Here is a 27675-nt window from a genome sequence, read left to right on the forward strand (position 1 = left end):
TTCGTTTCTTAATTTCCTGCTTATTCCTCTTCAAACATTCGAACAATAACTGCTAATTGTGGTATCAGATGAAGAAACGTGGAATTAAAGAGAATACATCTTCGAAATTCTAATCAATTGATCCGTTACTGAAAAGATGCCGACATGTGAAAGAAAATATATATTATACAGGTGTAAAGAGGGTTCTATCATACGGCTAGCGACATGCATGTAAAACTTCGTGTCACTAGGAAATCCCCGGTAAGTGGAGGAGAGCTAATTTTATCTGCTTAATTTGAATTTGATACAGTGTTTACAAGTGTCTACGGATGATAAGTATTATCGGCTCCCCGAACAGGTGCGCCTGTATTGACAACCTCGGCGGTGTGTAGAAAACAGGGGAAAGAAGTCAGGTAGGAAGTCAGGTTTTAATTTCTTGTTAAAAACATCAAAATTATTATTTTACATAATTAAATTTAAAAGAAATTAGCCATCGGTCTTATATTTTAAAAAAGATGGGGGGGGGGGGGTGGGGGTGTTAAAAACATCAAAATTATTATTTTACATAATTAAATTTAAAAGAAATTAGCCATCGGTCTTATATTTTAAAAAAGATGGGGGGTGGGGTGGTTACCGTTATATCTGCCATTGTATAAAGTTGGAGAAAAACATAATCATCTAAATAGGTATTCATACAAGAACCATCCACGATATTGACTTTTATATATTACAAACGGCAACAAATGTAGATTCTCTACTATTATAGACGTAAAATTGCACAAACCATTTTTAATCAAATATTTTTTAAAAAATCTTGATATCGTAACATGAGCCATGAAGGCACAAGTGTCTATACAATATATTGGTCTTCCAAGATCCATTTCAATTTTGTCAGACCGTCAAGCTAAAGATCTATACATGAAGCTAAGGATGAACTTCATGAAAGTGTATCTTTTGTGTGTGTGTGTGTGTGTGTGTGTGTGTGTGTGTGTGTGTGTGTGTGTGTGTGTGTGTGTGAGAGAGAGAGAGAGAGAGAGAGAGAGAGATAAAGAGAGAGATGGGGTAGGGAGTTGAGGTGGCATTTAGGAAATTTGTTCACATATGGTGTTTTGTCAGTTTATTTTCACATCAGAATCACAAGACCTGCTGTTTACTACATTGATTATATTTTCATGAGAGTGATATCCATCATATGATTAGTTGAATAGAAGTTCAGATGCACTAAAATTACAATATGTACTTATACATGTATACACCCCTCCCCACTCAAAATGTCCTGACCTTGATTGAACTAGTTATAAGCCTGATGTGTCTACATGCTTCCGTCTCCTAAAGTGAGGAATTGGGTGACATTTAAAAGAGCAAGCACCTGCTGAATGTTGCAATTTATGAATAAAACGGTCTTCCAATTAATTATTCAAATAAGGAAAAACGAGAACAAAATTCTAAATAGCCTGCCGAAATACATGTTACCTGTCAGGACGGAATTTGGATTGGGATGAATATTTTGTTCATAATCCGCGGCCCAGATTGCGTGTCGGGTTAATTTGTTAATGATTTATAGTGCTATAATATTGATGACGAGTTGTAGTGTACCCGGGAGATACCAGAGAACAGCCGCTCGTCATTTCTGTCCGTAACACTGCAGCCGTTACGTGGAGTCAGTCCGATCTGCGTGTGGACCCTGTGTGACCATTTTCTGGGATTGTGAGGATATTGCTAAGTTTTAATATCTTCGTTTGCACTCGAAGATTTATCTTTACTGCCTTTACTACTTGTTTATGACGCCTGGGGATATTGAATATTGATTCTAAGTTGTTTGATGGATTTTAATAATTATGAATCGTTATGCAGGTGAGTTGGTGACTTTTTGGGCTACTTTTGTGCCTTTTTTTTTAAACGTAAAATTTTTAAGAAAAAAGAACCGAAAACTTCCTGGCGTTACATTGGCGTGTCTGATTATACATGTGTGCCATTGCACTCGAGCAAATTAAACAGATATTTGTCAAATTATGTCATAAAATATAGCGTAATTTCTCGCCTCGGGGTCTTATAACGATTTATTCGTGCAGAACAGATCCATAACTCATAATGTAAATAAAATACAGCATCAAACACACCCCCTCATTTTAAATAAAGTTTTTAAAAGTGAAAACGATTAAGGGTTCTAATAATTTTAAAGCAAGATTGTTATTCCGAACGTCATGCATTGCTCTCTCTCTCTCCCTCTCTCTCTCTCTCTCTCTCAGATTTGTAATTTTGTTATGAATCAGCACATGCTATGATGACATTTTACGTCCACAAAATTCTGGAACTTTGCACCATTTTCTGGAATGCAAACACTTTAGTCACTGCAAGGACTCAATGAGGAAAAACTTCAATATATTCTCTATATCACTTATTTGGATTGGATGGAACTATTTAGAGTTCTCTCTCCGGGATTTGCAGAGCACTCTATATTTCAATAGACTGCTTACAGAATATATACTAAACTTATACTGTATCTGGAGTTTATGTTAGTACTTCTATTGTACCAACATGCTACAGAATGTTAGTTCATCTTCGTTCAAGTTTATTGAGAGAAAAGACAATTTTGGACCAGTTTGACCGAGGAAGTACACCCCCTCCTTTTTTTGAAAGGGAAAACGATTTTTTTTTCTTTTAGGAAATTAATAAAAATCTGTGTAAGTATATATAGTTTCAATATCAAAAAAAATATGCTGCCAATAAAAGTAAATTATTATATATACGTGTGTTGATCAATATATAATGCCACAACTGCTAAAACATTTTTAATAATTGAAAGTCTTCATTTAAGCTTTATATTTTAAGATATCGATCTATTTTGACTTTTTTAGAAATTTCATTCATATAGGGGCCTGTATGCAATGGTTATACAAAATTAAGCTAAACACAATTTCTCTTTGCTTATTTTAAATCTGATGATATGTGCATAAAAATTAAGCCCCCCCCCCAATACAAACTTAATACAAACTTATGTTTATTCACCAATCAAGGGCCCTCGGAAGGCATGAACAAATTATTACAATATGATTACACTGATTACAATTCTATATTATAGGTGTATAATGTAATATGACTAGTGATTAAGTTTGACATTGAGAAGTACATCACCACAAGATGTATCATCATAAAAATGTAGGATTTGTTACATATTCACAGTACAGTCTCACACTGGATCAAAAGTATAGAAAACCGTAGGATGATAAAAAAAAAAAATTAAATAAAAATAATAAATATAAGATAAATAAAAAAAAAATTCTTGTAACTTGTATATATATAAATTGATGTAAAATAATATTTGGACAATGTTCATATAATTATAACATCTCAGTATTTAAACCATTTTATACATGGAATGAAATTTTAAGGAAAAACGTCAAAATAGAAAGGGGTACAGGCGCGGATCCAGGATATTTTTTGTGAGGGGGGGGGGGGCTCCAAAAAAAACCCCCTAAACTCATGACATTGCGGAAACCTATTTCTCTGTATTTATGTGTGTGTTTAGGGGGATAGGAATGTATTTCGTTGTCGTCGTTCTAAGGACTTTGCACATTAACTTAACAGAAATCTGCATTATCTAGGGGGAGTCCAGGTCACTTTTTCACTTTTTACTTTGTTTAGGATATGAATTTAATAACACTGCTAATTCCAGGGGTGGGGTGTATGGACACCTCCTCCCTGATCCCCCTCTTGATCTACGCATGGGGGTATCAATATTTCAAATTTTGTTGATAAAATTTGATTATTAAAGTCTAAAGACTTTGTATAAGTTTGATCAACCCTCGTTGCAGGGATAAAATGAGCACATTTTAAAAAAATATTGCTAATTGATGTAAGTGTTTATTTATTAAACTTGTTCTCAAAAAGATTGGAGTGTGACATTGTAAAAATCTTAATCTGATTGAAAGCTTAGTGAAAGAACCTATTCCTGCAACAACCAAGAGATTGTGCAATTAATGAATATTCATAATAATTAATAAAGATAAAAGCTTATATTTTGTCATTGAGTGCTACCCTCCAGATATTGGGCTGTTAAATTATAGCTTCAGCAAGCCTCATCAATTACACTGAAATAAGACTCTGGAGTTTACACAGGAACCTAGCTGGAGGATATTATCCCTCATATTGGTCCAAGTCACATGTGACACAACAACTTGATACAAAAACTCTGGATGCTTCATGTCTAAACTTCCTCTGGGCCATGCCATTCGTACTTTGCTACCTTAACTGATATTTCCTTGGCTGAACCCATTCATTTTAACAAAAACAGTGTCAGAAAGGAGAAGTTTAATTACTGCACAGAATATGTGAAATATAACAACGTGCCACTTACGTAGTAACAATTTATTAAGTGTAGATAGTTTATCTAGGAGTGGGAATCAGTTATGACAGAGTTATTTACTGGATCTATCTTACAATAAAAATGTTTAATTCATCTCTAATCAGTTGAGCCTATTTTCCCTTCCTTTTTATATCCTTTATTGGTTTGTGAGTGACGGTCGGCACACAGAGCCCTTCTGTATCGGAGTGGCGAGCTAATGGATATTTTACAATATTGGAGTTTGACTACATTGATCACTTAGGACTGTAAAAGTTAGCTTCAGATTTTTTATTGTTTATTTTCACCAGATTGGACTATTAACCTGCCATTTTGCTGCTCTTAGTTCGAACTGAATCCCATTTTTGATGTTCATGATGTGGGCTATTAATCGGTTTTCTTTCTAACAGACATGAAGCTTAAGAAAGGACGATTTATACCTGATGAAGTGTTTAAGAAAACAAGTATCTGCTGATTTAGGAAAAACCTGTTGCTGGATACAAAAAAAAAAACATGTAAATGTTATGTCAATCATGGAGGAGAGATGCAAAGAATGAAGTGAGAGGTTGTGATCACAAATGATGACCAATAACAACACCCTGGGGATCAGCCCCCTGGGGAAGAAGAGTCCCCGGCGCCGGAGTTACGGACTGGTCCGAGAGGACGGAGATCAGTCCATGTGGAAGGAGTTCTCACTGTCCCATATCAAGGTATGGCTATATCAAAGTATGATTATATCAAGGTACCATTATAAATATATCAGGTAACAATTATATCAATTTAAGGTACTGTTATATCAAAGTACAATTATATCAAGGTATGGTTATAATTATATCAAGGTATGGTTATAATTATATTAAGGTATGGTTATAATTATATCAAGGTATGGTTATAATTATATCAAGGCATGGTTATAATTATATCAAGGTATGGTTATAATTATATCAAGGTATGGTTATAATTATATCAAGGTATGGTTATAATTATATCAAGGTATGGTTATAATTATATCAAGGTATGGTTATAATTATATCAAGGTATGGTTATAATTATACCAAGGCATGGTTATAATTATATCAAGGCATGGTTATAATTATATTAAGGTATGGTTATAATTATATTGAGGTATGGTTATAATTATATCAAGGCATGGTTACAATTTTAGGGGATACAATAAAGAAACAGAGGGGTCCAGGTTTAAGATGATTAACAATATGAATTTAAATTTTCTTCAAATGTAATATTAGCAGTCAATACAGCAATGAATGGCATTTAAAGTGCATTTCCTTTTTGCCCATGAGTGATATTAATATTATTAATCTGTATTTTACATTGTCAATGAGAGACTCTCAAGCTAATAGCTTCCTCATTATTATCTAACTAGCTTCCCTGACATGTTATACACATGTTGTGTTTTCATTGGCTTACATGCATTTCAAAATCCACAAGTGTTTCTACTTTTAGTAATTTACTACCAGCATAGTATTAGAAAGCTCCCCACAAACGGCAAGACTTCACTGACATCAAAGGATTATTTCTCTCTTTTTATGTTCTATAATTAGAAGTTAAAACATTTCATTTCACCATATACGTATGTTTTTAAAAATTATTTCAATAAAAAAAATGACATTCCTCTTGCATGGTCCTGCTTGTCTCATTAAATAACGAATGAACTTACTGTGGTTATAATTGTAAAATATCAGAAAATATTGCATTTCCTTTAAAAGAACTATACTTTCAAAAGTCAAATTTTGAAAACTTCCTGAAATGTGCTGAATTCTGTGAGAAATATAATAACAGAAAATATTTAGTTAAGCAATTCACAATTTCTGTTATTATGAGTCACAAAAAATATCCTTTTTGACAAAATTTCAACAATTTAAAAATTTTAGCGCATGTGTGTTCAGGAACAATATTGACATATTTCATTGATATTATCATTCTACACATTATATCAAAATATCTATCCTGAACACACATTTGTCAGAAATATTACATTTTTCTGCAAAATTCATAAAAAACTGAAATTACGTCATATTTGTGACGTCTTTACGTACATATGACGTCATTACTTATGAAATTATTCTGTGCTTTGAAGTCAGTATATACTCCCCTGTTTAAGGACTTAATTAAATATTACTCCATCAAAGTTTGATTTTGGGGGGGCAAATGTTGGTTAATACCGCATATAGTTCTTTTAGTGGGTAGTTAATATGACCTTAGCAAGCAAATTTGTCAGTTACAGCAATCAATGTCAATTAATGTATGCGAACAGTGCTTTTTATGAGCAGCATGTTCAGAGTATATTTCATCAAGAAAAATTAGACCTGTCTGTGAAAATACATGTATATCCTACACAGCAATCTCAAAGGCATAATTCATTGCATTAAGACGAAATTAGATATATTCAATTCAATTCAAGAATATTAGATAGAATATTGATAATATTGTACATGTATTATGAGAAATTTTCTGAATTAAAAAAAAGAAAAAAAATAAGGCCATTTTTTAATGCCCTGTTCACACGACGAGTTTAATTCGAACTAAACGTAAGTTACTGTGAATAAAATTTGAACCACATTCACATGGGGAGTTTAATGCGAATCTCTTCAATTCAAATTAATTTACTGTGCATTAAATTATTTCGCATTAGCTTCATGTGAACGCTAAGCGAAACTAATTCCAATTAAATTTTGAGGCTTGCGTAATGGCAAATTTAAGTCAAATGCCACATTTCGGTGGTCAGATTTACGTACTTGTGCTATTTTTGAGTGAAAAACTACTAAAAAATTGTGTTAATCACTAAAATGTGTGTACAGACACTTTGAAATTATGTCAAATGCATCTGCTTCTGCATAAGGTGACATATGATTTGCAAATGACGTCATAATAGCCTTACTGATTGTAGAAGTAAAATTTTAATTCGCATTTGTTTACCTCACATTAACTGTCGTGTAAATGCAATTTAATTCGCATTAGTTCAATTCGTGTTACTTTACTTCGCATTAATTTACTGCAAATTAAACTCGTTGTGTGAACAGGGCATAAAGGTCTTTGTTTGTCTCTCCTAAATAACTGACAAAAAAGAGCCTCATTGATTCAAGGTGTTAATTATTTTGATGTGACATTATTTTTTGATAACGATATACAATCTGGTGTTGTACAGTAAAACTTGGTTATAATGAAGTCACTGGGACCTATGAAATTACTTCGTTGTATCCATAATTCATTATATCCATATATGGAAATTGTTAAATTTATATAGCTGGGGATCCAAGATAACTTCCTTTTATACTAACAGAAGTTGTTTGTACCAGGAATTTACCAATTAGACTATCCTGTCATGGAATATTTGGGTTTCACCCTGGTCCCTTACAGTTAGTGATTATTGGGACAGAATCCAATTTGTCAAGTTGTGTCTGAAAACAAATGAGCTGAGGGAAAATGGACAGTTTTTCACTTTAATCTGTCAAAGAATTCCTGAATTTTACAGGCTGCAGTCAGAGCTTCAGTCAGAGCTGTGTTTAGGAAAGTGTCGGGTGGGATATCATTTTACAAGTGTCTGTCATTCTGAAAATAGAAAAAATGTCAGTTAATTGTCTTAAGGCCGGTATACACGATGAGATTTGTAGTATAATACAAGTATTATAATACTTTTGTATTATAATACTTTCTTGTACTCACGCTAATACATATCTTATAAGATTGTAAATAAACTACGTGTTTTCCCCGCCATAATTCTCTTTCTGTCAAGAAAATAGAAATGGAGGATGAGGCTCTGATAGCAGTGTCTATCATCGAACTATGCACTGCTTGATATATTTCACAAGTCCTTTTCCCCTTCCCATAAAACCACGAGTTCTTTACTTGTAAAGTTTGCCGTTATTATTTACCATGTGCTTTTTGTAGTAATGATAAAAATAGGATGACCGCTAGTGTCATTACATTTCATTGGTTGAAAGTAATAGGTAAGTTAAGACTTGTATCAAGAAATAGATCTTAGAACCCACACTAATAATGTTAAAATTGAAACCTGGCTAAAAATTCTACTTATAGCATTGCTCTATTCTTAGTACACCTCTAATTTTTTAATTTACAGTTTTATAAGATTCTGTTTATATAAAATCTTATGATACACTGTATTAAGAGTGTATACACAGTAAGATTTTGTATTATAATACCAATCTTATAATACAAATCTTACCGTGTATACCGGCCTTTAGAGTTTTCTCTCAATATCCTGAACAAACTTGCCTCTCAATGATCTAAGTAATAAATAGATGAAAGACTTAGTAAACATATAAATATTATACTATTAGTACCGGTAGTATCCAATACATATGCATGGAAATGTTAATGACTGTTCTTTCGTGAGAAAACGCGTACTTTACTAAATTACATCTTTCTTAAGTATAAGTACAAACCAGTAGAGCTTCAGTCTGTCAAAGACTTCTGGTTTATGTACTGTATTTATTAGTACCTTTTCCCAAGTACCGGTAAAATATGCATAACAACTTATTTCATATGTATTTTGTATTCTACTGAAACTTTGCGACAGAAAGCTTTTAAATATGGTCATAGATTTTATCTTGGAACAATGGTTTTGTTTTGGTTTCAGGACACGTTTAAAAGCTTACAGATGGAAGAATTGTATCAGTCTTATTGTGTCCACATGAAGAATTCCCTGACGATTGCCCTTGTTGTCATGGCAACACTTATCTGTCTTACCGTTTTATTTTATCATCTTTTTGATACTCAGGTGAGAGGGGTGTAGAATTTCTCTAATTCTTTTACTTTCCAGACAAACGTTTTAATCTCTTTCTGAATCAGAATTATCAGCTATGTAGCTCAAAAGGTGTGAGGTTTTCATCTGGGAGAGAGAGAGAGAGAGAGAGAGAGAGAGAGAGAGAGAGAGTAATAAAGGGGATGGGTCTTATGTCTTTTATTGCTTCCAAATATTGTAAACCTTGTCAGGATTGTTTTTAATCCTTCTAGAAGCATAAATGGTCTAATATATTTTTTATTAAAGTATTCCATGCCAATGATCTGAGATTAAGTGTGGTTGAATGATCATTTACCATTACAGTTCTTAGAGTTTTAGCTAACTTTGAATGTCATCTTTGCCACTCATTGGTTTTAGACAGGCAATCTGTTTCAATGCTTATGATTAAGTGGGAATTTTAGCAAGACATAAATTTAGCGATTTATCTGAAAAAATCAGTATGTGTTTTTAGTGCGAAGTAATTTTTTTAGTGATTTTATTATGTCAAGGGAGATACATGTAGCTATAACAACTAACACGGAATAAATTGTTAGTGATAATAAATTTTAGAGATCTTAGAACCCACACTAATAATGTTAAAATTGAAACCTGGCTAAAAATTCTACTTATAGGTTAACACTTTAAAAATTTAGAAATTCACAATCTCAAGGCTCAGGAATCAGGCCCCATTGTGGGGGGTAATTTGGTCAGAAATAAAAAATACATTACCCAGTACACCTCTAATTTTTTAAACCTTACTTATGGACATCAAGTCCACTGTTTATATAACTACAGTCTCTAATTCTTTACCAAAATATATAATTTATGTCCATATGGTCCAGTTTCAGGCCCCGGTAGGGCTAAGTTGGTCATTTGTTAAAAATACATTGCATCTACGAAAATCTTCATCTTTTCTCATAAACATCTAGGAGGAAAATTGCATTTATATAAAATACTTTAACATTGCAGGAAATGGAAAGTACGGAGTTTATTTCACATGTAGTAATCGTGGCCTCAGGAATCGCTGGAAACTGTTTATTCTTTGGTTTTGTGGTGCGGAATAAATTCTACTGTCGTTACCCGACATGTTTATCTATATCCTACTGGATATTTCTCATTGTGCTGCTCAATTTATATTTCAATGTGCCATCTCATAACCGCCGCCCCACGGATGATGTGGTAGTGGTGTTCTATACCATTCTTGTTTGCTATACCATGCTACCGCTCTCTAAGTGCTGGTCTCTTGTGCTGGGTGTGCTGACGGTTGTGCTGCAGTTGATGTCTGCGGGATTTCTAGCGGAGGATAAGAGACTTCTTGTAGGACAGGTGAGAAATGCTGTTAATTGAATTGACGTAACAGAGTAATCGGCGCTGATGAAAAAAGGATTAAACTTTTATATATCTGGAGCAATTCTTTGTGCATACTTCATATATGCACCAAAATTAATTTTATTAAATTATATAAATACATATTACAATATATTATTGACAATGCTAGTTCATGATGGCACCAAAATTTAGAATAGAATACAGTTTAAAATATGGAGTTTACAACAGTATCCTCGTAATACATGTATATATCATTTTCCCACTATCAATCTTTTACAACATTAAAACAAGTAGAATATAATATACATTTAAGTTTTGATAACGTTAATTTATGTACATGTACAGTATATAGTTTTTTCCCCTGTCTATTTTTTTTTTTTTACCTTTTTATTAAATCAATAAGAATATATATAATAACTTTTCCTGTATTTCAGTTGATAAGTAACTTTGTGATTCTGGTGTGTGCCAATATAAACGGAATGTACCACAAGTACCTGACCGACCTGACACATCGACGGACATTCCTAGAGGCACGCAACTACATACAGTCCATGTTTAAACTCGAGAGAGAGAAAAAACAACAGGTAGGTTTATAATGTCAGTGTGAGATATATTTCTCCTTTGGTGACATTCAGTAGGGGGGGGATAAGCTGTGAACCCCGTAGTTGATTTAGAGGGTTTGAGTACAGGTGTGAGGATGTCCTAGGTTTGAGGTTTAAATCTCCTAGTGACATTCAGTATGGGGATAGACTGTGGACCCGTAGTTAGTTTATAGGGTTTGAGTACAGGTACTAGGTATGAGGTCTACCTAACTCTTCTTCTATTTGTTACCCATTTCAAGACATTATTTAGACTTAGACTGAGGCATTTATTGCATAAGACTTTAATATGTGTCAATCTCTCATATTTAGATACTTTCATTAGATACCCCATTAATTATTAATAGTAATTTCATAAGATATATATTAAAAATTTTATTCCTGAATATCACTCTAAATGTAAAAAAATTAAAAAGAAAAGTCAAATTTGTTAAACTGTTTTTAAAAGCTTAATTTATTACTGCCTTAAACTGTTATGTTTGATACTTCCATTAAATATCCTTTTAAAGCTTTCATAGATATAGTATACATTAAAATGACTTGCTCTGAATAGCATTTCAAATGCAACTTACATGCATGAAAATTAAAATTTAAAGGAAAAAATGAATTCGTTAAACAGTTTTTATTAAAAAAAAAATTTTATTACTGCTTAATAAAACATATTTATCATTGACTGTATACTAACATGGTGATGTCAATAAATAAATTGAATTGAATCATATTTATCATAAAGTTTTCCTCTAAACCATCATTATTATATTTGATGCAGGAGATGAAGTTCATTGACCAGCTAAGGAGGGGGGGGGGTCATGAAGAATGAACAGCCTTCATAAATATTTTTAATTGTAAATAATTAGTTGAGATAATTCTTGTTGTTAATGGTGTAATATCACAACATATCATGATAGAGTTCAGTCGGGGAATACCCCAAGATTCCTTTAGAAATCAAGGCATTTTTTGAGATTGTAATATTATTTCATCTGTCATTAAGAATGGCATTATATCCATCACCCAGGCCTTTCCTGGAATTCATAGGAAAAATGAAAATGTGTGCCATTTACAGAATCCATGCATTCTGTCAGCTCACTGCAGATTATATATCACTCAATCTCAAAGTATCTCTACATCATAAATACCCAGGGAAATGGAGAAAAGAAATTATTTTGAGGGATTATGATTATTAATATTTCCTGATATTGCCTCTGAATCCCTTTGATAAAGTTTGCCCTGAGGGTGAGTCTGTGTGCCAAGTCTCTGCTCTGGATTCACAACTTCTCTCCCTCTACTCTGCGCATCGTCAGATCTGATGGTCCCTGCTATACCTAGGGGACTATGCACTCAATGTCAAATAATGACAAGTGAATTTATTGCAGAGAAGGTTTTTTTGTGTATGATGAAACAAGTTATGGTAAATAGCAGTGAGTAATTAAGGACTTGTTCTTTATAATACAACAGGCGGGCTTGGTGAGACTGCAAAATAGAGTCTAGTCCCCTTTGCTGATTCCATCATGTAATAAACTATTGTCAAAAGTGAATGTCAGTAAGCAAGCTAAACAACAAACCACTACCATATTCACAATATTGCAGACTGTCCAATAATGTTCAAATGATGGCAGTCTGAGTTGTTTTTGATATTTTGGAGGTACGTTTCTGTAGGAGTAATCAGACTTAATGTGTATCTGTCAATAAGGACTTGTTTACTATCAGAACTTAGTGGGAATGGTCAAAATCACTGGACAATAAAACCATGAATTATTGAAATATATCAATAATTTGTTAGATCTTTAACTGAGTGGCATATGTTTATCATTTCAGCTATGGATTTCATGTAAATATGGATTTCATATACTGTGTAAGTGGAAATTTTAGCGAGACGCAAATTTAGCGATTTGACCTTGAAAGTCGGTATTTTATTTTTAGCGAGAAGAAATTATAGCGATTTTAAAATGCTCACAGAAGAAGCTATTACAACTTCATTGAAATTATTTTTTAGCGATATTATACAATTATAGACTTTAGTGTAGGGCAATATGTGGTTATACGGACTCATGGCAATTGATATTGACCAAAGATACAGAAAGTGATAGCGACCGAACCTGCGAGATTGCTATCATTTTTTGTGTCTGAGGTCAGTATCAATATTGCTAGGAGTCCTTATAACCACATATTGACCCATCATCTCAAGCCACTGTCCGGAGTCCGCATATATAGCTCTCTCCTACCCGTGGCTGCTTGATCACAAAAAGTGTCATAATCTTGAATATTCACACCTCGCTATTGTGACGTCATATTCAGTCAGTGGCAAGTTTTGTTTCCATCGCAATCGAAATCAACAACTGACGTCAACAGTATACAAGAAATATTTCCTATACTGCAATTGGATATTGAAAGGTCGCGATAAAGTTCATCATCCGACTATGCTTTACTCGCATTGGTCAATATCTTAATGAGCTACGAAGAATTCTCTCCTCGTTCAACCACGGCCAGAATGGCAAAGGAGTGTACATTTTGGCTGTGGTTTGCGATGATGATATTGACCGTGCACTGAAGTTAATAATAGTTATATTATATAATCAATCAAAGTAAATGCACTAGCTGACACAGTCCTAACTGCATGAACAGACTCAGCTGTCATTACATCACAATGGTTGAAACACGCTTCTTATATTATGACGTCACGTTCTACGTAACTTTGGTGCAGCGGAATGGTGTATCGTGCAATATCATTTTCCGCGGATGCGCTTTTGAGTCGACATCAAAAAGGATGAATATCACGTGATGTTCCTTCATCCAATGAAAATTATGAAAATAATCTTCTTATATAATATTCAATTTTAGCGATCTCAGCACCCTCGCTAATAATGCCAAAATTAAATCCTCACTAAAAATTCTGCTTATACGGTAAATTTATTATATTATTCCAAGATTTTACTGTCAATAAATTGATATTGTGCAAAATTAGATTAAAATTTTTATTAATTCAATATTGCTTATCATAGAGAATGGTTTTTGATGGCTAAAGTTTGTTTGAGTAAGCATTGTAGGGAAGTAATGTTGTAACTGAAGTTTTGTAAGCTAGCTAAAGTTTGTTTAAGCATTGTAGAAAGTAAAGTAAAGTTTGTTTGGTAGCTAGAGAAAAGTTTGTTTGAGTATGCATTGTAGGAAAGTAATGTGGTAGCTAAAGTTTGTTTGAGTAAGCATTGTAGAGAATGGTTTTGTGTTGGGTTAAGTTTGACTGAGTAAGCATTGTACGAAAGTAATGTGGTAGCTAAAATTTGTTTGAGTAAGCATTGTAGAGAATGGTTTTGTGTTGGCTCATGTTTGATTGAGTAAGCAGTGTAGAGAATGGTTTTGTGTTGGCTTAAGTTTGTTTGAGTAAGCATTGTAGAGAATGGTTTTGTGGTGACTGAAGAATATTTTAAGCTCACCTGGACCATATTCTCCTTTGATCTAAAAAATGTGTGATGTCCTACAGTTCATATGTCTAATGTTCAGTAAAAATTTCACATTTCATAAAAGTTGTACACCTACAGCTACATTTCAACTAATTTAAGTTGAACTTTACTAATTCAACTAATTTAAAATTTCATGTGTAGTAGGAAAGGAGAATTAATGCTCAAAGAAAATGATTGGCTGGACCTGGAATCGAACTCGGGACCCCTGCTCTAACCACTGAGCTATCCAGGCTGATATCCACGGTCCCTAAAGCCCAAACTTCTACACATGCAAAGAAAACTTATATTATACATTTTGTTGGTTTAAATAGAAATGAAGTTTGAATAAATGAAGGGTCATGCCTTCAAGGGGACATACCGGTAATTAAAAAAAACAGAAGATAGGACAGAGTCCTTTAAAAATTATCTTTAAAAACAGCAGCATCAGAGAAGAAAAAATCTTACAGAAGAGTTTCTTTCTTAATTAGAGATTCAAATTTGTTCCCACCACCCCTGTGGCAATATTATAACAGGATCATAATATAAAAAGTTTTATTTTTTTTTTCACAGGAGGAGCTGCTAAATAGCTGTATTCCTAATGATTTGGTCGAGGAAATAAAAGATCTGAGTAAGAAGATGAAGAGTAGCCAAACATCACCATTCCACGATCTGTATATACAGCAACACACAGATGTTAGGTATGTATAATAAGATGTCACCATTCCACTGTGGCGGTCAGCCGGGTTTGATCGCTGGTGGCTGGATAGTTGGTAGAGCACCTGACCGATTCAGGGGACCTGGGTTTGAATCAGGTCTGATCTGCAGCATTTTTCTCCTCTCCGGTACCATTTGGTGCCATGCCATGCCCTGCAACTGAAAGATGAGAGGCCTGCCAGGGATGAGCCTGGGTTGGGATCTTTGGGGCCAAAGACCTTTAAGGAGGGAGGAATGTGGCAGTCAGCCAGGTTTGATCACCAATGGCCAGATAGCTCAGTTAGTAGAGCACCTGACTGGAGTTTCAGGGGGCCCGGGTTCGTATCCCAGTCTGGTCCACTGCATTTTTCTCCTCTCCCGTTATACCACTATTTGTATGTACAGCAACAGATGTCAGGTATCTACAATCGCCAGGCTGGGCAGCTCATTTTACAAAGTTTATTCACCTAGGATGGGAGCTGGCACATTACCTATCTACCCTATGGCAAATTTTTTGTTAACAAATGGAAATATTTCATGATATAGTCAACCCAAAACAACAGGGGTGTAATGACTTCACCATTTCACTCAATTTATTGCCCAATCTTCATCATAATTTATTATGTACCAAGATGGATAAAATGATAATATATGTGGAATTAAAAAAATATGTTGAGGTCAATTTTGATACAGTGCATTGACATGTAATTGGAATAAAGGAGAATAATCTTTTTAGTTATATACATTGAATGAATTTAAAAAGTATCTACACAATTAGGAATGTGGTTGTAGCTGCCAGCATCAATTCATTTCATTATTGTAATGCCCTGTTCACATGGAGAATTTAATTCACAGTAAATTGATGCAAGTATTATTCTTAAATTATATTAACTAAGTTAGGGTTTTTGTTCTTTGAGCTAGCTTATTATCTCAGAAAAACTGTTGATTTTTGGTGATATGCTCTAATATTTCCTGTTTCAGTATACTGTATGCGGACATTGTGAACTTTACCCCACTGGCTGCCGAGTGCACCGCCGAAGAACTGGTCAAAATGCTGAATGAACTCTTCGGCCGATTTGACCAACTGGCGAAGGTACAAGACAGATTCCTAAAACAAAATGTTTCTTTTTTTTTGCATTTTTTGATACATTTGTACAGATACTAATTAGGTTGACTTTAGGCAAGGAAAGCCCTCTTCATGGGTAATGCTGCCCTAAACATCATATACAGGTACTGACAGAGGGCTGAAAGAGTCCCCTATTTTGTGTATTAGTTTTGTTTGGCACTTTCTGCATGATTTTTGACTTGAGTTATTTTCTATGTATAAGAATTAGCTCTTGTCTCAATCAATTTAAAACCATAAAGGTATTAGATAAAAAAGGACACTATGCACTTTGATTTGCAAGAAAGATAATTAGTTTTATAAGTGAGACCAAATTTTAATGCATATTGGTTAATGTTTTATATGCTATCTTAAATTGTAAAAATATATTAATTCATACAAAACTAAAATCTTTGCAAAAAGGGAGATAATTTTTTATTTTCAGAAGAATCACTGTATGAGGATAAAGATTCTGGGGGATTGTTACTACTGTGTGTCAGGTCTGCCCACGCCCGACCCCAACCACGCCGCAAACTGTGTCAACATGGGGCTACGCATGATTGACGCTATCAGGTAATATTTTGTTTTGTGTGTCTCAATACCGACCCCAATCACAATGCTAACTGTGTCAACATGGGGCTACGCATGATTGACGCTATCAGGTAATATTATGTTTTGTGTGTCTCAGTACTGATCCCAATCACAATGCTAACTGTGTCAACATGGGGCTACGCATGATTGACGCTATCAGGTATACATATTTTGTTTTTCCCAATCCTGACCCAAATCATGCAGCTAACTGTCAACATGGGGCTACGCATGATTGACGCCATCAGGTATATCATATATTTTAATTGTGTTTCCCAGTCCCAACCCAAATCATGCCACTTACTGTGTTATAACATGGGGCTTTGTTGTTTAATCAATCAGATATATTATACATTTATTATACATTTATTGCGTGATAGTGTGGGAAATATGAAATAAACTGCTGATGAAGAACAAATTAGGACTCTAGTTGCTCAGGTGAGCATTGTGACCCATTGGCCTCTTGTTTCTGTTGGGGTTTACATCCTATAGTCCCATCTATTAGATTAAATCTAAATCATATCTAAAATAGGTCAAATATAGAATTTTGTACAGCAGCACATTTTGACATTAAGACTGATATTACACTGGTCCCTATAGACTGGCTCACCTGTTAATGGCAGTGATCATCTGATTTGTCATTAACAGAAAGTAAGACAATAATTCCTCAAGATCCCCTCAATCTGCTCATGTAGAAATCTTATATAAGTGTCAGAAGCTGGAGGTTTTATCACCATATGTCAGACTCGCCAACATGAGGGATTAGGGGGGTGACAAAAACCGGTGCAGGGTTAGAACAACGTCCAGGGTTCCTCCGAGAGCCGTGATTAGTAATTCTACACCACCGATCAATCATCGCCTCCCAGAGATTAACTCAACACGATTTGACAATGAAGAGAACACATCAGTCATACTTCTGGTATTGTGTACAGCACAGTACGTTACCATAATTTTATAGAAAAGTATAACCAGAGAGATTTTTGATGCAGGTCCATAATTCCAATGAACTGTTCTAATATAAACTCATGAACCAAACTAATTCATGAAACAAACTAATAATCTTTCATACTTAGGTGGTACTTACATGTACTTTCATATTTGCTTCTGATTACTTTTGAATTTAATTCCTTGGAGCATTTCTTTTTTTGTACATAAAATTGAGGATGATAATTTGTTTATAAAGGATAAGGGACAGTAATTGCCCATTTTGCCATAATGTTTTGAAATACAATTAAAATTGTAATACAGTTGATATAATAGACTATGTGTTGGTAAAAGAATGTTATATATTGAATTATTCTCCAAATTTTTAAAATCTTTCACAAAATGTGTGAGGCAAATAATAAAAAAAAGGAAAAATAAAAACTTTTTGTCAAATGTATTTTATTTTATTTTTTGTCTTAAAGAAAAAAACCAGTGCTTTTTGATTTGATTTTCCTAACAGGTTTTGGATGGAATGGAACACCCAATTTTTAGACACTGGCATGATTGTCCTATTTTTTAAGTATGAGTGACTAAGAAGGTTAAAGATTTTAAAGTTGGTTCACTCCAAAGTCATTAAATGAACGGGACACTGAATATTGCTTTTATACTTGATTGATCAGTGTGTTTCAGATGGAAATTTGGTTTGGTTCAGATACTACTCAATGATTTTCTGTATCTAGTGAACCTTCATTTGAGAATTTCTGTAATGAGTTTCATCCTGCAGAATTATTAACTGTTTACTAACCTTATAGTAATGGCTCAAGGTGCAGAAAGCCTGAAATAATCTGATTTTACACCAATAATTATTTGTTGTAAAGCTTAAAAAAAATAAATTTGTATGGTAATGAAAATTAATCAGGTGTTATGTTTTTTTTTTGCCACCTGAATGACAATTTATTGGCAGATAGGACATGACCTGAATATATACTCTGATGTTACCATGTTTTTAATTATTAGCTCTCTCCCAATATCCCATTTGACCTCTGAAACATAGAACTTTTTTTTTTTACATTTTTATTTTGTATCTGATCGAGAAAACTATATGTTTGATAACTTAAATGGATATTTAACCCATTAATAGTACGAACATGGATATTGTGAATTTAAGGATAATCCGATATAGCAAAGTTATCGTGAATCCCCAGCTATATGAATTTAATGAATTCCTTATTAGGATATAGTGAATTGCAGATACAATGTAGTGAAATATTGTGACTTCTTTATCTAAGTTTCACTGATATAGCAAAGTTATCTTGAATCCCCAGTATATATGAATTTAATGAATTCCTTATACAAAATGCAGTCCCACTATGCATATTCTATTGAAATTTATTACGAAGTGGCAATATAGTTACATAATAATTTCTGGACATTTAATGGTCCCAGGTGACACTTATACTGCAAGGTGATAATTGATTTATAATTAATCTTATGTTGCCTATATGCTATTAAAATAATTTTCACTGTAATATAATTTCCTTATCTGTAAATTTAATTTTTTTCTAGTACATGTATAGAAACAGAGTGACGACTATTGTTGGACAAATACTTACAGAACTTTGTTTAATGGACGTGTTTGGAAAAATCACAATGCTATGTGAGCTGTAAAATGTTGCATATCAAGTATGATGCCCATATTTTTGAACATGAAATGACAAAATTTGATTAATAAATATTCCTCTAAAATACAAAATCATAGCGCTATTTTATAAAAACTACGTGTGAAAAGTTATCACTGCATGAAAATCATTACATCCGGTAAGACTAATTTTAAAATCTACCAAACAAAACCGGAAAATTTCGACTCTTGAAAAAACTTTTCACATTTTCATCTTCTTCTACAAGATAGGACCACTGAAGGCTCAAGTGAGCTTTTCTGATCAAAACTTAATTGCCACAAAGTAAACTTTTCACATTTTCCAATTTCAACCAAACTTGCCACAAAGTATCCTTGGGTGAAGGGGATTCAAGTTTGTTCAAATGAAGGGCCAAGCCCTCTTCCAAGGGGAGATAATTATGAATTAATGAAAAATTAATGGCATCTTTTAAAAATCTTCTTCTCCAGAACCATTGGACCAGGAAAGATGAAACTCATGTGAAAGCATCCTCAGGTAGTATAGATTCAAGTTTGTGCAAATCATGACCCCTGGGTTAGGGCGGGGCCACAATGGCTGATCAAAGTTGTACATAGGAATATATAGGAAAAATCTTTTAAAATCTTCTTCTTCATAACCACAGGGACAAGAAAGATTAAACTCATATGGAAGCACCCTCAGGTAGTGTAGATTCAAGTTTGTTCAAATCATGACCCCAGGGGGTAGGGCAGGGCTACAATGGCTGGTCAAAATTTTACAAAGGAATATAATTATAGGAATTTTTTTTTTTAAAAACCTTCTTCTCCAGAACCATTTGACCAGGAAAGATAAAACTCATGTGGAAGCATCCTCAGGTAGTAGATTTAATTTTGTTCAAATCATGACCCCCGGGGGTAGAGCGGGGCCACAATGGCTGATCAAAGTTTGACATAGGAATATAAAGGAAAAATCTTTAAAAATTCTTCTTCTCTAGAACCACTGGGACAGGAAAGATGAAACTTATGTGGAAGCATTCTCAGGTGGTATAGATTCAAGTTTGTTTAAATCATGACCCCTGGGGGTAGGGCGGGGCCACAATGGCTGATCAAAGTTTTACATAGGAATACATAGGAAAAATCTTTTAAAAATCTTCTCAAGATCAGCAAAGCTATGATTGGTGATATTAATATGGAGACATCCTCAGTTAGAGTTAATTCAAGTTTTTCATATCATGACCCCCGGGGGTAGGGCGGGCCCAAATTGACTGATCAAAGTTTTACATAGGAATATATAGGAAAAATCTTTAGAACTCTTCTTCTCAAGTATGGCAGAATTATTTATATATGTTTTATTATTGCTATCTGTTTTCGTCCGTCGTCCGTCGTCGTCTGTCGTGCGTCGTGCATTAACATTTGAACATTTTCAGCTTCTTCTCTGAAACCACTGATCCAATTTCAACCAAATTTAGCATATAGCATCTATAGGTGAAGGGGAACAAAAGTTATGAATTTCATGGTCCCTGCCCCCCTGGGGCCTGGGGGGTGGGGCAAAAACCACTAAAATTAGTGCAATCTTTAAAAATCTTCTTCTTTACTCCTGGACATCAAGCAGTCAAACTGTTGGTATCATTGTCATCAGCATTAAGTCTTCTACCAAAATTGTGAAATTCATGGCCCCAGGATCAGGGGTTCTAGTGCTAGGGCGGGGCTAAATAGGCTATATAGTGAAAATGCATTATTTCTTTGAAATTCTTCTTTTCTGCTCCTGGGCATTAAATAAACTAACCAAGTGGATAGTTGAGTTGAAAATGACTGCCTCTTCCAAAATTTTGAATTTAATGACCCCAGGGTCAGGAGTTCTAGTGCTAGGGCGGGGCCATATAGATTATTATAGTGAAATTGCAATAATTCTTTGATATTCTTCTTTTCTGTTTGCGGGCATTAAATAAACTAACCAAGTGCATAGTTATGTTGAATAAGGCTGCCTCTTCTAAAATTGTGAAATTCATGGCCCCAGGGTCAGGGGTTCTAGTGGCAGGGCGGGGCTATATAGATTATATAGTGAAAATGTATTATTTCTTTGATATTCTTCTTTTCTGATCCTGGGCATTAAATAAACTAACCAAGTGCATAGTTATGGTGAATAAGGCTGCCTCTTCTAAAATTGTGAATTTTATGGCCCCAGGTCGGGTTCCGGTGTTAGGGCGGCGTGTTATTGATTATATAGTGAAAATGCATTATTTCTTTGAAAATCTGGTTCTCTGCTTGTGGGTATTAAATAAACTAACTAAGTACATAGTTATGTTGAGTAAGAGTGACTATTCCACAACTGTGAATTTTATGGCCCCAGGGTCAGGAGTTCTGGTGTTAGGGTGGGGCTCTATTGTTTATATCGTGAAAATGCATAATCTCTTTAAAAATCTTCTTTTCTGCACCTGTGTATTAAACCAATGATCTATGTACATAGTTATGAGGAGGAAGGATGCCTCTTTGAGATTTGTGAATTTCAGGGCCCCTGGGTCAGGGCTTCTTGTGTTAGGGCGGGGCTCTAATGTTTATATAGTGAAAATGCATAAATTCTTTGAAAATCTTTTCCTTTGATCCTGGATATTATGGCAATGATCTTAGTATATATTTATGACGAAGAACGCTGCTTCTTCCAAAAATGCTTAATTTCCTGGCCCCTGGGACAAAGGTGCTTGGGTGGGGGGGGGGGGGGGGGTTGGGGGTCTCAAAATGATTTAATGCTTTGAAATCTGCACTTCGGTATTAATCAACAACATGGTGAAATAAAATTTCCAAAATTTTGAAGATGTGGCCCCAGGGTCAGTGGTTCCTGTGGGATGGGGTGCACAACTGATAATGATAAAATGGAAATGCATTTTCTCTTTGTTACTGTGATCTACATGTACCTCTGGGTATTACTAACCAAAGTAAGTATACTGAGTGCATAATTATGATAAGCAATGGTGCCTCTTTCAAAATTGTGAATTTCATGGCTTCTAGATTAAAACATGAATCAAATTCAATTGATGGAAAGTTGTTGCATGATACTCAGGTGACCTATAAGGCCCATGGGCCTCTTGTTGATATAGTGACATTTTCAAGTAATAAAAAATTCAAATCCCCCCTCCCCCAACAAGTAAACTTTTCAATACTGAGCTGATTTGTGTTTTTTTTAGCTCTACTGGTCAGAGACCAGAAGAGCTTATGCGATAGTAATGCATCCGTCGTCCGTCCATCCGTCTGTCTGTCTGTCTGTCTGTAAACAATTTTTCAAAATGCAACTCCTCCTACAGTTTTGGTCTGATTTCAATATAACTTGGCACACAAGTAGACTACACTAAGATACATAATTCAATGCATCGGTTTTTGATTTCAATGAACAGTGTTGCCATGGTTACTAAATTAAAATAGAAATTTCTGTGAAATTCTTTCAAAATGCTACTCCTCCTACATTTTTGGTCTGATTTCAATATAACGTGGCACACAAGTAGACTACACTAAGATACATAATTCTGTGCATGGGTTTTTGATTTTGATGAACAGTGTTGCCATGGTTACAAAAAATAGAAATTTCTGTGAAATTCTTTCAAAATGCTACTCCTAGAGATTTGGTCCAATTTCAATATAACTTGGCACACAAGTAGACAACACTAAGATACATAATTCGGTGCAACAGTTTTTGATTTCGATGAATGGTGTTGCCGTGGTTACTAAAAATAGAAATTTCTGTGAAATTCTTTCAAAATGCTACTCCTCCTACAGTTTTGGTCCGATTTCAATATAACTAGGCACACAAGTAGACTACACTAAGATACATAAATCTCTGCATCGGTTTTTGCTTTTGATGAATGGTGTTGCCATGGTTACTAAAAATAGAAATTTCTGTGAAATCCTTTCAAAATGCTACTCCTCCTACAGTTTTGGTCCAATTTCAATATAGCTTGGCACACAAGTAGACTATACTAAGATATATAGTTCTGTGCATTGGTTTTTATTTTGATTAGTGGCAAGAATCATTTTTTTTATTTATTGCTGTTTTAAAGTTTCAAGTCCCAACTGCTACTTTTCTCTTCCTTTGTTTTAAGTATAAACCAATAGAGCTACAGTCTCAACAGAGACTTCTGGTTTTTTTACTTGCCCATGTGCTCAGGTGAGTGATGTGGCCCATGGGCCTCTTGTTAGTCAAAGGGGAAATCCTTGAAGCAGGCAAATACTCATATAAAGTAAATATATTTTGATAAAAGCAATTTTAATGCAATTACAGCTATTCACTAATTCCTTTTTCAAGTAGACCTATCATGTACATGTGAGGAAGATAGAAACATGTTCTGGCAATTTTGAATTGATTGATTTGTTAAAGTTTGTGGTGAGATGCTGGAATTTGATTGGAGATTGGAACATTTCAATATGGAATTTGATATATGTAGAGTACCACTGCGAATTGATTATCTAATGATGCATTCAACTTAAGCTGTCCTATTATGGCCATGTGTTCTTCTTTTAGAAAATAATGATGTACGTGTCAGATTTATAGATAGATGATGCTTTAGAGTTGAAGATATCCCATTACAAACCTTCAGATTAATAAGAAATTCAATACATTTCTCCATTCAAGTAACAATTTGCAAATGTGTTAACCGAACCGAAATTCCTTTATTTAGAATCTGGCACATGCAGCCAGGTTATTTTGATAGGATGATAATTGCATGCTTTTTAGCTCACCTGAGCCGAAGGCTCAAGTGAGCTTTTCTGATCACATTTTGTCCGTCGTCCGTCCGTCTGTCTGTCTGTCGGTCTGTCTGTCAGTCTGTAAACTTTTCACATTTTTGACTTCTTCTCAAGAACCACTGGGCCAATTTTGACCAAACTTGGTACAAAGCATCCTTGGGTGAAGGGGAATTTAAATTGTTAAAATAAAGGGCCAAGTCCCTTCACAAGGGGAGATAATCAAGAAAAGACAAAAATAGGGTGGGGTCATTAAAAAATCTTCTCAAGAACCACTTGGCCATAAAATCTAAAATTTATGTAGATTCTAAATTGTAAAAATCATGACCTCCAGGGGAAGGGCGGGGCCACAATGGGGAATCAAAGTTTTATATAGAAATATATAGGAAAAATCTTTGAAAATCTTCTTCTCAAGAACCACTGGGCCAGAAAATCTGAAACTTATGTGGAAGCATCCTGGGGTAGTGTAGATTCTAAATTGTAAAAATCATGACCCCCGGGGGAAGGGCGGGGCCACAATTGGTAATCAAAGTTTTACATAGAAATATATAGTTTTTCTTTGAACCACTGGGCCAGAAAAGCTGAAACTTATGTGCACATGGAAGGATCCTGGGGTAGTGTAGATTTCAAAATGTCTAAATTATGATCAGTGGGATAGGATGGGAATGCATTATGTATTACAAGGGAGAAATCTGGTAAAGAACAGAATTGTCAAAGCTTCTCAGGTGAGCAATGTGGCCCATGGGTCTCTTGTTTAGCTCACCGGAGCTAAAAGCTCAAGTGAGCTTTTCTGATCACCTTTTGTCCATTTATCTGTCCATCTGTCTGTCCAATCTGTCTAACTTTTCATACTTTCAACTTCTTTTCAAGAACTTCAACCAAAGTTGATACAAAGCATTCTTAGGTAAAGATGAAGTAAAGTTATAGTTAGAATTAAGGGCAAAGTCCCCTAACAAGGGAAGATAATCAGGAAAAGACAAAGATTAAGTCAGATCATTAAAAAATCTTATTCTTTTCTTCTCAAGAACCACTGGCAAGAAAAGAGTATGTATTGGGTAGTGTAGATTCTAAAATCTGTCTTTGTTGTAGGGAGGTAAGGGAGGCAACTGGTGTTGATTATTGTTTTTGTTGTAGGGGGTAAGGGAGGCGACTGGTGTAGACATGATTATTGTTTTTGTTGTAGGGAGGTAAGGGAGGTGACTGGTGTAGACATGATTATTGTTTTTGTTGTAGGGAGGTAAGGGAGGTGACTGTTGTAGACATGATTATTGTTTTTGTTGTAGGGAGGTAAGGGAGGCGACTGGTGTTGACATTATTGTTTTTGTTGTAGGGAGGTAAGGGAGGCGACTGGTGTTGATTATTGTTTTTGTTGTAGGGAGGTAAGGGAGGCGACTGGTGTTGATTATTGTTTTTGTTGTAGGGAGTTAAGGGAGGCGACTGTTGTTGACATTATTGTTTTTGTTGTAGGGAGGTAAGGGAGGTGACTGTTGTGACTTTATTGTTTTTGTTGTAGGGAAGTAAGGGAGGTGACTGGTGAAGACATGATTGTTGTTTTTGTTGTAGGGAAGTAAGGGAGGTGACTGGTGTAGACATGATTATTGTTTTTGTTGTAGGGAGGTAAGGGAGGTGACTGGTGTAGACATGATTATTGTTTTTGTTGTAGGGAAGTAAGGGAGGTGACTGGTGAAGACATGATTATTGTTTTTGTTGTAGGGAGGTAAGGGAGGTGACTGGTGTAGACATGATTATTGTTTTTGTTGTAGGGAGGTAAGGGAAGTGACTGTTGTTGACATTATTTTTTTTTTTGTAGGGAGATAAGGGAGGCGACTGGTGTAGACATGATTATTGTTTTTGTTGTAGGGAGGTAAGGGAGGCGACTGGTGTAGACATGATTATTGTTTTTGTTGTAGGGAGATAAGGGAGGCGACTAGTGTTGACATTATTGTTTTTGTTGTAAGGAGGTAAGGGAGGCGACTGGTGTTGACATTATTGTTTTTATTGTAGAGAGGTAAGGGAGGCGACTGGTGTTGACATTATTGTTTTTGTTGTAGGGAGGTAAGGGAGGTGACTGTTGTAGACATGATTATTGTTTTTGTTGTAGAGAGGTAAGGGAGGCGACTGGTGTTGACATTATTGTTTTTATTGTAGAGAGGTAAGGGAGGCGACTGGTGTTGACATTATTGTTTTTGTTGTAGGGAGGTAAGGGAGGTGACTGTTGTTGACATTATTGTTTTTTTTGTAGGGAGGTAAGGGAGGCGACTGTTGTTGACATTATTGTTTTTATTGTAGAGAGGTAAGGGAGGCGACTGGTGTTGACATTATTGTTTTTGTTGTAGGGAGGTAAGGGAGGCGACTGGTGTAGACGTGGACATGAGGATCGGGGTGCACAGTGGGATGGTTCTGACATGTGGTGGTTTATTTACCTGGTAGACATTTTCAAGTTTATTTTTTACATTCAAAATTTAAATGGCAGTAGGGGGCTTTTTAATGTTAAAATCTGGTCTGATGATGTCACCATCGCTAATCACCCGAGACCCCCCTACAGCTTTTTTTACTTTTCTTTGGAATCATGTCTGGACTAGTGTTGACATTATTGTTTTTGTTGTAGGGAGGTAAGGGAGGCGACTGGTGTGGACGTTGACATGAGGATCGGGGTACACAGTGGAATGGTCCTGAGTGGAGTTCTGGGTCTGTGTAAGGGTAAGTTCGGGTAAGTAAATTATGATGTTGTCATGGAAATAGGATATTTAAAAGGGAGAGAAATTTTTAATGTAATTTAAAAAAAGATGAAATTCACATTGAAATTATTTGAAATTTCTTCAAAATTAAAAAGGACTACATGTATAGAATCTAAAAATTATGTCTTATAACGACTACATGTACATGTATAATGCATTACTTGAAAATTCAAATAATTTTTAAAAGTGACTTAACACCAAAAAAATAAGACAGGAACAGTTAACAACCTCCTCCCCCGAAAAAAGGAACATCCACAATTAATTAATCTGATAATTCTGGTACAAGTACAAAAAATTTTGATGAAAGTACAGAAAAAGGTTTGCTGTAAATAGAATGTTATTACAATTTCTATCATGCAACTATATGCTGCAGTATAAAATGAAAGATATATCTCATATTATTATTAAATTTCCACAAAACGTTGCCAAAGAGAATCTATATGCAGGCACAAATTGAAAATAAGTCAGGAATAGATAAGATTCTATTGTGTAAGATGGAATTGGAATTTTACGATTAGCTCAGCAACCACAAAAAATTATTTATCTCTTATGCTTAAAAATTTTTTAACTATTATTTATATTTATATTTTTATAAATAAAAAAGAAACTGCATGTACAAAGAAAGCAAGAAGTGATATAATTTTGTTGAGAGAATTACATGACCCTGTCTTTATAGTTAACTTCAGTCTGAACCCTTGCCCTTTGCAGCTCTGAATTAAATCTGTGCTAAAAGAAAGAATGCAGAAATTGCTTTGGTCAAAAGGCACATGCTAAACCAAAGGTTTAAAAACAGAGTGAATTTAACTTTTATTTTTGGATAT

The 27675-nt window shown here is 34.7% G+C and overlaps 1 protein-coding gene across 1 annotated transcript in view; it reads left to right on the top strand.

Moving 5' to 3' along the window:
- The first annotated feature begins 4239 nt into the window (after positions 1–4239).
- LOC134273750 (adenylate cyclase type 2-like) overlaps positions 4240–27675 on the top strand; it is a 47303-nt gene continuing 23867 nt past the window's right edge. Inside the window, 8 exon segments of the mRNA XM_062755968.1 lie at positions 4240–5031; positions 8940–9080; positions 10053–10409; positions 10847–10996; positions 15016–15143; positions 16120–16231; positions 16686–16813; positions 26725–26887. Coding sequence (XP_062611952.1) covers positions 4900–5031; positions 8940–9080; positions 10053–10409; positions 10847–10996; positions 15016–15143; positions 16120–16231; positions 16686–16813; positions 26725–26887 — 1311 coding nt within the window. The 5' untranslated portion in view covers positions 4240–4899.

This window comes from Saccostrea cucullata, unplaced genomic scaffold (genome assembly GCF_032062105.1).
Source record: "Saccostrea cucullata isolate Sc308-1 unplaced genomic scaffold, CSIRO_AGI_Scuc_v1 ctg134, whole genome shotgun sequence".
Taxonomy (NCBI): Eukaryota; Metazoa; Mollusca; class Bivalvia; order Ostreida; family Ostreidae; genus Saccostrea; species Saccostrea cuccullata.